A 14,849-nucleotide genomic window follows, 5' to 3' on the forward strand; every position below is an offset into this window, starting at 1 on the left:
TTGGTTCTATAAATGATTGTGTGTAAAAGCACACAGGATTAAGTGCTTGGTAAATTAGCCACTTGGATAATAAAACAATAAAAAAGACTGAAACGCTGTTATGTAATGTGTTTGTACATAATTACACAACTTATGAAAGAGTTGGAATTCATAAAAAATATGTTCCTTTAATAATACACACTTAAAATAGGAATCGTATGTAGTAGTGTGAGGTGTCTTTATGCAAAAGCCACATCATTATCCAGGTTGCACATTACCACAAGTGTATTTATAGAACAAAAGAGCTTTAAGTTAAAATGATGTGTTAACCCGGAGATAAGAGGTTTCTCCGTATGTGAGGGGAGAGGAAAAGAAAAATGTCTGTTAGGCCACTAGGAAGAAAATAAAAAACAAAATTGGCAGCTTCTTTAAATTTAGAAGGGGAGTGAATGGAGGGGAGATACGTTACCTAGATGTGGCACATAATTTACAAAATCAAAAAAACAAAAAACATAGCTTTAGCGGTTGATGAGTTACACGGTTCCTTTTGTTGAAAGGGTGTCGTAAACCCCCTCCCTCACCCTCAAACGTCGTTTTCAGATCTGCTAAAACTGCCGACATGCTCAAAATTTTGGGAACACATCTTTTCCTGGGTCAGAGTCCCCAGAAAAAAAAAAAATGGATGAATGAAATTTTAGGGAAACGAGTTCCACTCTCAGCTGTTCGGAGGTGGTGGACTGGGATTAGTTGAGTGGAAGTGGGTGAAGACTGGAGACAATCTCAGCAAATTGCAGCTCCTATCAGAGATTTTGCTGGAGGAAGTGTAGCAGCATGATCTCGTAGTGCTCGCCGGACTCCGGGCAGCGGATGCTGTGCCTCTCGTTGGGATAGATCTGAGAAGAAAAGCAAGAATTTTGGTGTAATGTTGAAGGAATTGATCGAGTTTGATTTGGGACAGGTTTCACATGTTGAATATTTCTAGGGGGCACAAAGTTTCAACAATAAATTCATTTATGAGAAGCAGAATTAAATCTTTTACAGAAAAACAACAGTTAAGGATGGATTAACGCAAAGCGCCCTGAAATGAAGCAGTTACCACACAAGTTCATTGTCTAACATGTGGAACGTTTACAAACGCAGATGCTTTTGCTTTAGGTATAAACCGATATTCCTTCACCAGCCCCTCTTTTGACCACTCTCGATTTAAAATCAATACAGATTCTGTCCCGTCGCTGACACTTAAAATTCCTTCCATAAATATTCAATATTTAACTAAGATTATATATTACATAAGACATTTCTGAGCGTTTGTTTATGTAACCACCATTTAAATCCCTGTTACTACAGAAATATCAATGTATTTCCTGCAAACCTTCAAAAAGAGTGTTATAATGAAATCGACTGGCTTGATAAAGACTAATTCTAGGAATATAAAATATAAAAATCATTCATTTGATTTAGATGAAAAAACTTTGCAGTAATTTATTGAAAAAAAGCAAACCTGTAACTGATACGGCTTTCCTGCACGAATAAGCTGAGACACCAGGAAGTTGGTGTGGAAAAAGTGCACGTTCTCATCGAGGAACCCATGTAAGATGAGTAATCGGTTTGGCCTGAAAAAGAAAGAAAGAAAGAAAGAAAGAAAGAAAGAAAGAAAGAAAGAAAGAAAGAAAGAAAGAGGCTTTTTACTTGTCATTACATTCCAGGGAAATTCTTTCTTCGCATATCCCAGCTTGCTAGAAAGATGGGATCAGAGTGCAGGGTCAGACATGATACAAGTGCCCCTGGAGAAGAAAGAGTTAAAGGCCCCACAGTGGCAGCTTGTTCATGCTGAGGCTGGAACCACGCTACCTCTCAATCAGAAAAGTGATTAATAGCATTAATGTAAATATTCATGGGTGTAACAGGAATATAGGAAAGTAATAACTTCAATCATGACTTTTTTTTTAAAGCGCAGCTGTTAAACAAAGCTTAAATCGGATTTATTTACTCGCAGGTATTATTATTTATTCGGGGTGGTGAATCAAACACATGTGATAAAGGCTGTCCGTATGTTGTGAAAAGCACTTTCCTCTGTTACACAGCCCTGCTTTGCAAAAGTAAAAAAAAAATTCAATTGCTTTGTATGGTATTACTTTAGTGTTTAAATAGTACGGGACTTTATATCACATCTCCTCATCCTAAAACATTAATCAGTTATGGTTCCACTTTTGAACTATTATTTATTTATTATTATTTTATTTTTTTCTCTCAGAACAGTTGATAGACGTGTGCTTCCATTGTCAGAACTCACTCATTTGGAAGTTTGTCAACATGCAGAGCCACAGAACCTGCTTCATAGCCCTGCTGGTTGTTTTCCGGCACGTCCATGTAGCGCTCTGTGTAGCCAGTGTCATACGCCATCCACACAGTCACTGGAGCGCCGGCTATAGCCACCTAAACAAACAAGACTTTAGATTAGCTTGTTGTTACAATCCTACAGATTAAATTCTTTTTGAAAGATACAATTGCAGTGGAATCAGGTGATGTTCACAAAAGAATTCACTCAAACAGTCTAATTTTGGGTGATGTACATATGGTATGTTTTTAACAGGAAGCATTCCACAGCCTGCACAAGGCTGGACACGGCTCTCACCTTGAACACGTTAGGACGGCGAATGAGGCCCATGAGGGACAGGAATCCTCCATAAGACCAGCCGTGAATTGCCACACGACTTAAGTCTATAAATTTGTACTTGTCAGCTACATGCTGAAGACCTTCCACTTGGTCCTCGATCTCCACCTGACCCTGAAGACAAAAGAAAGATACAATTGATCAGATTAGATTTTCCCCCCACAGTGTAGCCCTGGCATGAACTGATAGGACAGTATTAACGAGAAGTTATATATATTTTTTCTAACAATTATTTGGACGCACCATTTTGTTTTTCAGAGCTCCCTCGAAGTTCAGTCCCCTCTGGCATGAGCCTCTTCCATCAATGACGACCACCGCATAGCCTAGAGATGCTAAAGTGTTCAGACGCAAATACTTCACTCCCTTGTAGGAGTTGTTCACTAACTGTACCTGGGAAAAGCAAAACATTTTCTTTGATTTAAAAAAACTGGAGAAAAAAAAAAAAAAAAAAAAAAAAAAAAAAAAAAAAAAAAAAAACTCATAGCATCAGGGGCATTCATTAAAAAAACAAAAACAAATTGACTGCACCTTTAACAACAGCATAATAGCAAACCAACCTGAGGGCCACCATACACAAACAGGATGGCAGGGTGTTTTTTGCCTGGCTTCAAGTTGTGTGGTTTGTACAGCATGCCATAGAGGTCAAAACCAGACTTTGCAGGAAAGCTAAATATCTCGGGCGGAACGTAATCCGCTGGGCAACCTTCGGAAAACAAACAAGCAAGCAAACTACCTTAAACTAAACAAACGTCTGAACCCTAATATTGATGAGTTTAAGGCTGGGGGGAGGGATTATCCAGTAAAGCAATCACAAAATGACACCGTTTATAGCAGCAAAATTGACGCTTCGTCGTCCGTACCTGCTGCTTCCATCATGCTGGCCCAAAACTCGGGCTCTTTGTGTAAAGGGTCGCTGTCAGAACCAACCAGCTTGTAGACATGAACACAGGGAGGAGTGCTCACATTGCTATAATGGCTGATGAACATGTCAAAGTTCTGCAAAAGAAAATAAATAAATAATTTGAAAAAATAAATAAAATCCCAAGGAGAAGGTAAAAAAAATAAATAATATTTGGACATTTTCATTTTATTGACTGCTTTTGGTCGTATAGCTTCTAGATTTCTCTGCATAGTCAATGAAAATAAATGTGGATTAAATGTGGATTCACTTATTCGATCAGTCTGATTTACATTCTTCTATGCTGCAGACTTGAAGATTCTTGTCAGCAAATAATGCGAGTCTGTGCTCAAGTTAAACAGCATGAACTGAAAATAAAGGACACTTGTAGAGAACTAATGCTACACATACACACAAAAAAAAAAATCTAACTATCCCATTAAAACTCATCCCAAACTGTTCCTGAAACTTACCTGGCTAATAGAACAGCTATGTGAGAAGCCTGGCTTTGTCAGTCGGACAATGTCTCCTGGAGACTCATAGCTTACTACGTACAGGTGATGCTCCAGGGGTGTGTCTTTGGTGCCTTGGAAATACACCAACTTTGTCTCTTCATTTACCCAGATCTAAAAAGAAAAAGAATAAAAGGAATCGAAGCAGATACACAAACTAAAGTGTGAGAAACTATTAATCAAGCAGCACTTCATAGATATCAATAGCATTTGGGGGCTACACAACTGACCTTTGACCCATGTCTAGCTAGCACCTCCCATTCTCCACTGGTTACGGTCAACTCTTCTTTTATTTGACATTTGAAATCATCTAGGGGAATAAAATGTCACACAAAAAAAAAATATATATATAATGTTATAGCTAAAAATATTTATATAATCTTACAAGCAAAGCAAACGTAACTGTAAAAATGTACCTTCAGAAGGACTGGAGTTCCGACTCCACTGGTGGCAACTGGGCTGGAGAAGGCTTGTTACTTTGTACAAATGGCAAAAGCCTGTCTTTGACTCATTCACCCACAGGAAGGTGAGCTCATCATTATTTGTTTGAATAAAAGGATAGAATATATCGTGGACCTGTTTTTAAAAAGGGAAGGAAAAATAAAAAAATGTATCAGCCAAACTAAGATTTTTGCAACTCCAGCAGGGTTCCCTGTGTTTCCTTTTTTCAAAATATCTTCTGTGACACACTTAACAGCCGTGACTCACTGAATGTCCTCTTAAGAAGATTCACACCTGCCGACTTCTTTAGCATTCAAGTCAACAATATAAACACACACACACACACACACACACACACACACACACACACACACACACACACACACACACACACACACACACACTCTCAAAAGCATTATTCTTATTATACGCTATTCCATTTTTATTTGTATAGCAGAAGATACTGTCACAAAAGTACCTTAACAGAAATACAACAAACATATAGATGCCTAATTATGTGACAGTAGGAGAGTACCGTCACATGATACAGACAGTAGTGTAGGACAGTAGTAGAAAGGCTCACTGCTCTTCTCCATTTGTATACTATAAAGTCAAAAAGAGCGGAGTGTGTTGAAAGGATGTTTTGAATAAGAGTCTCGGGATGAGCACATGACACTTTATCAGATGAAGCAAGAGTGAAACTTGCTTTAGAGTCATCAAACACACCAAAGATCCAAGGATGAGTGTTCAAAGCTCAAATATTTCCAGAACTGTACCAAAAACTTAAGGAAAAATAGAGACCCTGGCATGCAATATACTAATTTGAGTAAACAGGGTTTCTGCGGGTCTCACAAAGTCAAATTTAAGGCCTTTATTACGACATCAAACACAGACAAATACGTTGTTAGCAACCTTACCCAAGTCCTATATTTAATTGTTTAAAGGCAAGTTTCTCTAAGCATGCACTCCCCCATCGCTGAAAAATTGAATCTATTTTACGACTGTGGTACAATCCATGAGAGATTTCCGCCAATAACAGAAAGCTGATTGGCTTTTGCATGTTGGTCTCATTTGTAGTCGTAAAACAAAAGCATGCTGCGAGAGCATTTCATAGACGTCGGAAAATTAAGACCTGCTTTTGTTTTTTTTAAGTCCTAAAGTTTTGATTTTTAAATCTAAAAAAGACTTTAGACCCTGTGGAAACCCTGATAGAGCAAATTAAGTCATCTTATTTTATAGTGAAGCCTAAAAACTTTGCCATAATAAATCCCCACCTGTGATGGCTTGATTTATTAGCAACTTTGCATGCACCAAGTGTGGAGAACATCCACTCACTGTCAGATTACGCTTTTATATAGGATGCATAAAAATGCCAGTGTGCTCCAAATAAACTAGTAAATTTCACAAGTAAAACAAAACCCACCCACATTACCATTGAAACATATAACTGTGCTTACATTGATCCAGATATCTGTCAGCTCCTCGTAAATAATGAAGGGCTGTACTCCTTCAGGCATGGCTGCCACATGCTCCTCCCACTGTGGATCCTCTTGGCTCACAGACAGAAACAGAGCTGCAGGCAGTAAAACCAGCTGCAGCTTCTGCTGACTGCGATCCAGCAACACTGCCCAAGCGCTGCCACGACACAAAGTAACGTCATCAGTTTATATGTCAAAACAGAGGACAGAAAGTACTCCATACTGCCCACGTTATTTAATTTTAGTACCCGGAAAACATTGTGTTGGCAACGTACTATTTGCCATCTCTTGTCCAGCCGGCCCGTGCAATGTACTCAGCTCCAGGAAAGAGAGTGGTGAAAGGCAGAACAAGCTCCTTGTTTTGTGTGCTCACAATCTGAGACCCAAAGCAAACAGGTGGTACAAGTTAAATGCAATTTAATACAGTTTTAATTCTCTCTGCAAATTTCCGTTCTCATCTCACCTCAGATTCATCAACTGTGCACTATGGAAGGATATTCCGGACAATATTCAAAAGGAATTGCAAATTGTATTTGTTATCCATATGCGGACGCACAAATTGTGACATAATCCAAATGCAAACCCTGCATTCACGTTTGCGTTTTCACGAACGCACAGCGACTGCCTAATTTCAAATGGAAAAGCGAAGTCCATTTGCAACTGTATTTTCTGTCTTACAAGTTATGACCTTGTCATATTTAAATAGCAATATTAATTACCACGTTTGCTTTTTCACTTTGTACTGAGTCACGTATGTACCCTGCCAAAACTCAAATAGAATCACACTTCCTCTTGCATTTTAATTTCCAAAGCCTTACTCTAAAAGCTGTCAATCAAGTGTCAGGGGTGGGACTATATTATTGGGCATGTTTGTACTGGAAAGTGACGTCACTCACAGTTGACGGCCAACAGGGAGAATGCCAGTAATAGACGATTTCGCGGAATGTTTTAAACATTGGAGGTAATCCGTGAAATTTTGGGAGGACGTTATGACTGACCCGTGGCAAAAGGCTTGATTGACAGGCCTACTTGTCATAGCAGCATGGCTTGTCGGACATAGCAACAGTAGCTAAGAAGGGCGGGTTATTGCGAAAGGTCAATTGCTTATGCATTTATGAAAACTATGTAACTTATTCCATGTAGAGTATGAACTGTCTTCAATTTGCTCTGAGCATCATAATGTCCATAATTTCACAGACTACCTCCAATGTTTAAAACATTCAGCAAAATCATCAATTACTGGCATTTCCCCTGTGAGTGATGTCACTTCCCAACACAAACATGCCCCACCCCTGACACTTGATTGACAGCTTTCAGTGCAGATTTGAGTTTAAATGATCACAATTTATTTCCACATATGGAAATACAATTTGCAATTCTTTTTGAATATTGTCCCGAATATCCTTCCATAATGCGCATACACCACTGTAATAAATCCCAGAGAATAACAATTGTTGTGTTCATGCAGTCAATCCCCCAAATTGGCATATATTGGTAATAACTTCTCTATAAGTAGCCACTGGCCAGCTAGCAGAGCTGCCTGGCAATAAAGAATGTCAAAATGTCTAAGAAAACAAATGTGTGTGTGCCGTCTGTGTATAACCGAAACCCCATCTTTAAATTAAAATGAAACAAAGAAGGGAACTCGATACTCACCTCGCCACCCGCATCGGTTCGAATTTCTACCAGTTTTAAACTGATCTGGGGGTTTTTACTCCCTTAAATTGAGGGGAAAAAATGGAATAAGTGCACTATAAAAGTACTAATTAGTTCAGCACAAAAAAGACAGTAAATGCAGGTGCATGAGTTATTATATTAATCTAATTCTGATTAGAGAAAACAACAACAAAAAAGATTGCATTTTACTCCCCATCCACATATTGTGCCACAGAGAATCTTAAAGTTTACTGGATATCTGCATTGATTAAACAATATAATAAAAGTTAGCTTGGTTTAAATAAAATGAACACAAAGACCTGCTAAGTGTTCCAATTATTTCTTGTTCCCTTGCTAGTTGACCTTAATCTATGACTTTTGCACAATGTTCCCCAGCTGACAAACTATCACAGCATTGACATTGTATTAGTTATATGGAAATATTCTCAAAGGTTGTTAAATTTTAAACACAATACAGTACTGATTCTCTCCAATATATGGTGTATAATATAAAGAATTACCAGTGCGCGGGTATCTGTAGACATCTGCTTTGCGCTCCTCCAATGCTGGGGAAGGCACATGAATGATCTCAACCTCAGACTCATCCACCTCCTCATAGAGCAGCTGCACGATTTTCCCGCCATCTGCAGCTAAAGCAAGTGCAGAAAGATAAAAGCTAATGTGTCTTTCATTCAATAAAGACAAACACTAAAGAGACTGCTACTACTTTTATTAAACTTTGTGAAAGTGAATTCTCAAACAAACCTTCAGAAACAGTTGGACACCACCAGTAACCGGTAAAACGGTCAAACTCCTCCTGAATCACAAAGGTCGCGACACCCGCCGACTTTGGGTCATCCTTTACATTATTTAAGCCTACACCGAAAAATGAAATGAAAGCGATTAATCAGAACAGATGTTTATATTGTTTTATTAACACGTATATGAGCACTACGGAGTGATTATCGATGACAAAACTATTTCCATTAGGAACTGTACTTGCATGGTGCTACTGTCACTTTAAAATGATTCCATATAGGCAAGTTTAAATGTGTGGTTATCCAGGCTGCAAAATTTAGCTCACCTTTATGACAAAAAGTCAGCCTTCGCTCCTCTCTGGTTTCAAAATTAGTCACCCACAGGTCATTGTTGTTAACGAAGGCGATAAAACTGGGGTCGCCCGGGCAGATCTTGGGGTCCATGCGAATCCCTGAGCACTGGGTCTTAATCTCTACAGGCTTCATGGGCGCTGCCTGCTGAACAGGTAGCAATTTATAACAGAGTAAAAATAACGTTATACTGTTACAGCACGGTTGTACAGAAAGCGAGGAATGACGAAATATTGCGACGACTCACAATGAAGCCGTTATGGCCACCGTCGTGGCAATAGAAAAGGCTGTTACTAGCTTGGAAGAGGAAAAGGCCGCTTTGCGCATGGTAGTCGTAGGACGTGATGCCGAACACACCGAGACGCTTTCTCTCGCGAAGGAGCTCCTCCTCCCGAGAGTACACACCATGCTGAGGAGTTGCCTGTGCAAAAGACACACAAAAGAACAACACAAAATTACAGATTCTCTGCTGGTTGTGTGGAAATTGATTGATAAATAAATAGGGGAAAAAAAAAAAAGAGAGAACTCCAAGTGAGACTCATGCAGAAGCGCTTGTTATAAATGCTGTTGCAAATAAAACAACCTTTTTTGGTAGCGCCAAGAATCAAGAATCACAAGGTTTAAATTGGATGACAGGGGAAAACAAACATCTAGAGATTTTGTTGTTTTTGAGATTTTTAAAGACCAAAAGTGGTTAAAGAATTAAACCGCACTCTGACCTCAACTAAAAGTCGAATGTATTTAAGACTATTCCCTTACTTTAGTAGTCAACCTGGTAAGAATGTATTAGTCATCTTTAATTACAGCATGGTTTCCATTGTGAACAAATCACTCATTGATAAATAAATCAAACCAAAATAATTCAAAATGCATCTGGTGTGTTTTAGTGGTGATATAAAAATTAGCAATAAAAATATGCCATGAGATATGAGAGTAGGACCATAACCTTTATGCGCATATGCTACTTGCACACAAACAGGCCTGTTATTCAGAAAATATCTACATTTTGATAAATACACCTTAAATATTAATTATACGTTACAACATACATTTAGGTAAAGGGTTCCAGTGCACACAAATAGTGTAATTAGTGTTTATACTTTTCTCCTTACTACATAATTATACATTATCTTGAATTATTTTCCATTGTTAAAATGGACATTCACCAAAGCAGACCTTGTACACAAATGCAAAAAAGATCATATTGAGGACTGCTGGAAGAATTTCTTGGTTTCGCGATCTGATACTAGATGATGCCATAGACTAATTTGCATATACAATTTTCTATTTTAACATGATCACATGATATATGCGTAGAAGAATGTGAATGTACTAGAAAATGACTGATTTCAAGTGCTTTTGTATAAAAAACAATAAAGTCATTGGTCGTTGCAGCACGAACTATTCATGCCAAACCTTGATGTACCTGAGAATGAAAGGCAGCTATCAGGAAGTAAATTACCTGAAAATGATCTAACATCTGCTTCCAGGATAAAACCAGAAGAGCTTCTTTTCTGATCTTCTTTGGAATTTCAGAGTACAATAATGAGTTTTCCCTGCTCCCATAGGGCATACCTAAACCATAGAAACAGAACCAGACAGAGTAGAATAATTAATCAACAAATAGTGATGTTAGTAATGTATATTTATAAATTATAGTTTATATATATTTTATATATATAATGTATATTAAATGTTAAAGCACCCTGCATCTATTATGTTGCCTTAAATTAGTCATCAGGGAATAATTCCTACTGCGAGCTGAAATTAATGATTGATCCCTTCAGCATATTCTGAGTTATACCCTCTCTCTCTATGATTCAAGAGAAAGATTACCAAGATAGTACAGCCGATGGGAATGAGGGCTAAATTCGTCGTTTTTCTGAACAAACTGGAAGTCGTGGGGCGCCTTGTTGATGATCATTCCAGAGTATTTCCGACTTCCGTGGATGATCTCGCGCAGGCCGTCCCACGAGTGCTTTTCCACGAAAAACTGCGAGGGTACGTCTTCCATCTCCACCACTTCGGTGCTGTCTGAAAGGTCGTCTACCGCGGTCATCTTGACAGCTGCAAAACTGAACACAAAAACAGTCAGTCAAATTAAGAAAAAACCCACTGATTATACCGTATTATAAATTCTTTTGTTAATACCTTTTCCAACTTCCTTCGTTTTCGTCTTCAAGTTTCACCCTTTTTACTCTATACATTAACTGGCACACAAGCCTCCACAAGATCTGGCAACCTGCACAAAAATAAGGGACATTGGGTTAAGGTTATGCTTCACTGCCAACGCACTTCACTTATGCGAGCACTGAGATGCACAAGGCTTTCTTTTGCCATCAGTTACTAACATTTCTACACAAAACCCACAAAAGATGCTTCTGATCGCTTATTACGCAAGTTAATAACCCAACACGAACACCGTTTACATATTATCTTGCCAGTGAAATGGCACTATGGCATTCCTGATGATCCCTGATACCCGTATGATATCAATCTCCTCCACTGTCATATGAAACGTGTATATATATATATATATATATATATATATATATATATATATATATATATATATATATATATATATATGTAAAGATCCCAAACCCACTAAATACTGGATAAACGTCTCAGACTCCACTCTGAGCTCTGAAGTAGCTGTGAAGGTACACTTACTGTAAAGCAACCAACTTAGTGAGGCCTCAGGCATCCTCACAAATACATCACACACATGGGGAATGTTCAGCCATGAAGAAAGCTACACGTTTTAAATGACTGAGTCAGCAAAAGCCATTGGTTTACAAAAGCTGGATCATTTGCTTTTTAAATATATTTTCTAACACGAACGGGTTTCACAAGACATCTAAATTAAAACTGTCCAGGCTACAGTTACAAATAAGGATACAAATAATTGATCAAATATTTCTAACTGTACACGAATATTTTATAATTAATATTATAATATAATTAACATTTTATTTTTTTTTATTTTTGTATATATGTAGCAAAAATTTCGAAAAATGTGAATGTGTATATATAGCTCTCTTAACATACTTTTAACAATAATTAAAAATAATAATAAAATCATAATGATTTATCAGTCTAAAAGTATATCTTTTAGACAGGAAGTTGTTACTTTAAATAACTGGACTTGACCACACCGGTGACATGTAGCAGGCTAGTCAGGCTGGATACATTTGACTAACCGCTAATTATTCCGCTATTATACAAATGTTCAATCATATTATTTGAAAGTTATTAAGAAAAAAATTACATTTTGAAAAATTCTGAAGTAATATAGACCGTTAATTAAATAAATTAAAACAAATACAGACGGGTGGACAAGCTATCAGGTCTTACACAGACTCGCTAGCTAAAGCTTAGCCGTCCGACCTACCGACATATAATCCTGCCATGTCCAGGCTCATGAGTTCATGGGCACCGAGTAAAAAGCGCTCACATGTTTGACAGGTGGTTTTGCTAAATACCAATTTAAAAGGCTGGGTTTTTTTTTTAGTGCTAACATGACAGGCAATGACTAGGCAAGCTAAAGCGGCTAGCCGGGGAAGCTAACTGCCCCAACGCTAAGTGGCGAAAGTGAGTAGCTGTGTACAAAAAAAGCACAGGTGTGGTTAAGGGTCTTGCTTTTGCTTATTTCATTTCCCTACAATCATTTTTGAAGGGAAAAAAAAGACAAAGAAAAAGGAACACTATTTAAATCGAGGTTACTAGCATTAGGATGAACCCGAGAGCAAACTAGCACTAATATAACACTAATTGATTATAGATATTAAATGCTAATTCAGCCATTTTTTGGTGTGTTGGAAGGATATATTGATCCTAAGAGCGCCGCAGTCCTGCCAGTCATTTGGCTGAAGACAATATCAAGCTAATCTCACCATGTAAAAAGCTAGCTAATGATAGCTATGTAAGTATAGTGAAATAGCAGGCTGTGGCTGTAAGGAAGCAGGCTGCCATTGTTGTAAAGCGAATCAATCAACGATCCATACAAAGATCACGCATTTACAATGAGCAAGATTGTTATCTTTTCCGGAACAGATTCAGACAATGGTCTGTGCGTGGATTTTATGAATGACTGGTGTACAGGACGTTAGCATCATTAACGATCTGTAGATGTACTCGCTTCTCTCTCCCCCGTCGGCCCCAATAACAAAAAAAAGTGAGAATGAAATGACTGTTTAGGGATCGGACTCTCTCTCTTTCAGTCATTCCGCAACGAGCTACTTACAGGGATACCCTTAAAAAATCTCTCTCATCTGTGACCTGCTGGTTCTTTAAGCGATTTTCCGGTTTATTGCAGTCTCCATAGCCTGTGAACAACACAAAGCACAGGCGCTCACGAAAACAGGAACAGACATCCAAGACCATCCTCACTTCCGGGAGGACCGGTTTACGACAAAACACTTCCTGTTTTGCGTCAACGCGAAAGCGTGGATTAAAAAAGGATTATGTAAAAAAAAAATTATAATAATTTCTAAGCCTTTTTTGTACTAATATTGAGCATTACGAGAGTATCTGTCCTCGCAGGTGTGTAGTGTTGTAAACAGTGCGCAGTATACAAGATTGAACGACGGTCACGTGACCTGACCGAGCGACAACAAGTGACCACATGTGACCACAAGATGGCGACATTTATTAATATGTACAAAGAGAGTGAATTATAGAGGATGTGACGTAGAGTAACGCGGTAATTTTGGATATTTGTAAATAAAATTCATATAGACTTTTCTAATTCTTCTTCTTCTTCTTCTTCTTCTTCTTCTTCTTCTTCTTCTTCTTATTATTATTATTATTATTATTATTGTTGTTTTTATTGTTGCTGTAAATAATTATTAATGACAACCTATAATAGTAAAAATAAGCATAATGATAATAATAATAACAACGATATAATAATAATAATAATAATCATCATTTTATTTACTTAATTTATCATTTACTACTGCTAGTACTATCTGACAAAAAAACTAACAAACAAACATGATTTTTACTTTAAAGCCCTTGTCATTTGGTTGTCAGACTCCCTGTTCTGGTCCATGACTACCATCAGCATCCTCAGAGAGAGTTTGGAGTGAACATAAACATCTTTTTACAGTGCACAAGCTTTGACTCTATGCACAACACTAATGTTTAGCAATCTGAGCACACAGGATCTTTAATACACCTTGATGAAGAGCAAAACAACTCTATATTTATGAACTCCTCTCCCCCAGTTCATGCCCATCACTCCCTGTTCTCCCCACTTCTTCTTCTCAAGCACTTCTGATGCGTAACTGCATATTCATATTGGCTCAGACAACTTCTTCCCTGGAGCCATTAGGATCCTTGTCAGCAGGTGTAAACTCATGGTGGCTATGCTTATTGTACCTCTATTGCACTACTTGTGCTACACTATAATATTGATATGATATTTATCACAATAAAAATCTCAATCTTTTACCCATTTACTTGTTTTAATGCCATATGTGCATTATGTTAGATGTAAAAGTACAAGTATTATAAGAATAATACAAATAAAATGAAAAAATAAATATTAAAAGAATAATATCTAATATTATTACAAGAATAATAATAAGAAATGGTTTGTCACATCACATGTTTGTGGCATATACTTTATATAATTATATAATTAATGTATATAACTATATAAACAACTCATTATTATACATACTTTGGTACAATCCACTTTTTGTACATTCCTTTTTTCCACATTGCTCACATCGCACATATTTGACGTTGAACACATCATTATTCACATATATTTCTTCATAATGCACTGTTTTGCCCACAGTCCTCACAAATACTTTCATTCAAACGGATTTATTTATTCGTTCATCTTCAAAAATTATTTTATCTTGGTCAGGATCTCAGTGAATTTGAAGCCTATGCCGAGAACCCTTAATGGGAAGGCAAAACATTACAGGGCATCACGCACATACACATTTTCACCTAGGGGCAATATTCTGTTTTAGAAAGGTTGTAGGAAATCTGCCACTGTTTATCGTCTATGATTTAAGCAAAAAGTTTTATACTGTTTCTTCTTCTTCTTCTTCTTCTTCTTCTTCTTCTTCTTCTTCTTCTTCT

The 14,849-nt window shown here is 37.5% G+C and overlaps 1 protein-coding gene across 3 annotated transcripts; it reads right to left on the minus strand.

Annotated features, from left to right (window-relative positions):
• Positions 1–141: 141 nt before the first annotated feature.
• dpp9 (dipeptidyl-peptidase 9) lies at positions 142–13,372 on the minus strand. Of its 3 annotated transcripts, none has more exons than XM_083554661.1 (21): positions 12,994–13,372; positions 10,899–10,989; positions 10,584–10,822; positions 10,210–10,322; positions 8,995–9,168; positions 8,723–8,894; positions 8,404–8,514; positions 8,160–8,288; positions 7,639–7,700; positions 6,258–6,358; positions 5,962–6,139; positions 4,480–4,639; positions 4,294–4,373; positions 4,025–4,177; positions 3,514–3,649; positions 3,211–3,356; positions 2,897–3,043; positions 2,615–2,767; positions 2,273–2,415; positions 1,481–1,592; positions 142–872 (listed from the first exon to the last, which is right to left on the minus strand). In XM_083554661.1, exons 2-21 carry the CDS (start codon positions 10,952–10,954, stop codon positions 780–782), a joined length of 2,658 nt encoding a protein of 885 aa, XP_083410787.1. In that variant the 5' UTR covers positions 10,955–10,989; positions 12,994–13,372; the 3' UTR covers positions 142–779. The 3 variants fall into 3 exon arrangements, with proteins under 3 accessions (XP_083410787.1, XP_083410788.1, XP_083410789.1); XM_083554662.1 differs by having other exon boundaries at positions 8,723–8,891; positions 12,994–13,330; XM_083554663.1 differs by lacking the exons at positions 142–872; positions 1,481–1,592; positions 2,273–2,415; ... (5 more) ...; positions 4,294–4,373; positions 4,480–4,639 and having other exon boundaries at positions 6,003–6,139; positions 6,231–6,358; positions 8,723–8,891; positions 12,994–13,143.
• Between the last annotated feature and the right edge of the window lie 1,477 nt (positions 13,373–14,849).

This window comes from Silurus aristotelis, assembly GCF_946808225.1.
Source record: "Silurus aristotelis genome assembly, chromosome: 11".
Classification (NCBI taxonomy): Eukaryota; Metazoa; Chordata; class Actinopteri; order Siluriformes; family Siluridae; genus Silurus; species Silurus aristotelis.

What these genes read in the sequence shown, in the direction of transcription:
- dpp9 (XM_083554661.1), bottom strand. Translation starts at nt 10,954, where the DNA reads ATGTATAGAGTAAAAAGGGTGAAACTTGAAGACGAAAACGAAGGAAGT. An exon ending in TGGACAAGAGATGGCAAATA is followed by an intron (nt 6,140 to 6,257) that starts GTACGTTGCCAA and finishes GTGTCGTGGCAG; the next exon opens with CGCTTGGGCAGTGTTGCTGG. An exon ending in GTTGACAAACTTCCAAATGA is followed by an intron (nt 1,593 to 2,272) that starts GTGAGTTCTGAC and finishes TTTCTTTTTCAG; the next exon opens with GCCAAACCGATTACTCATCT.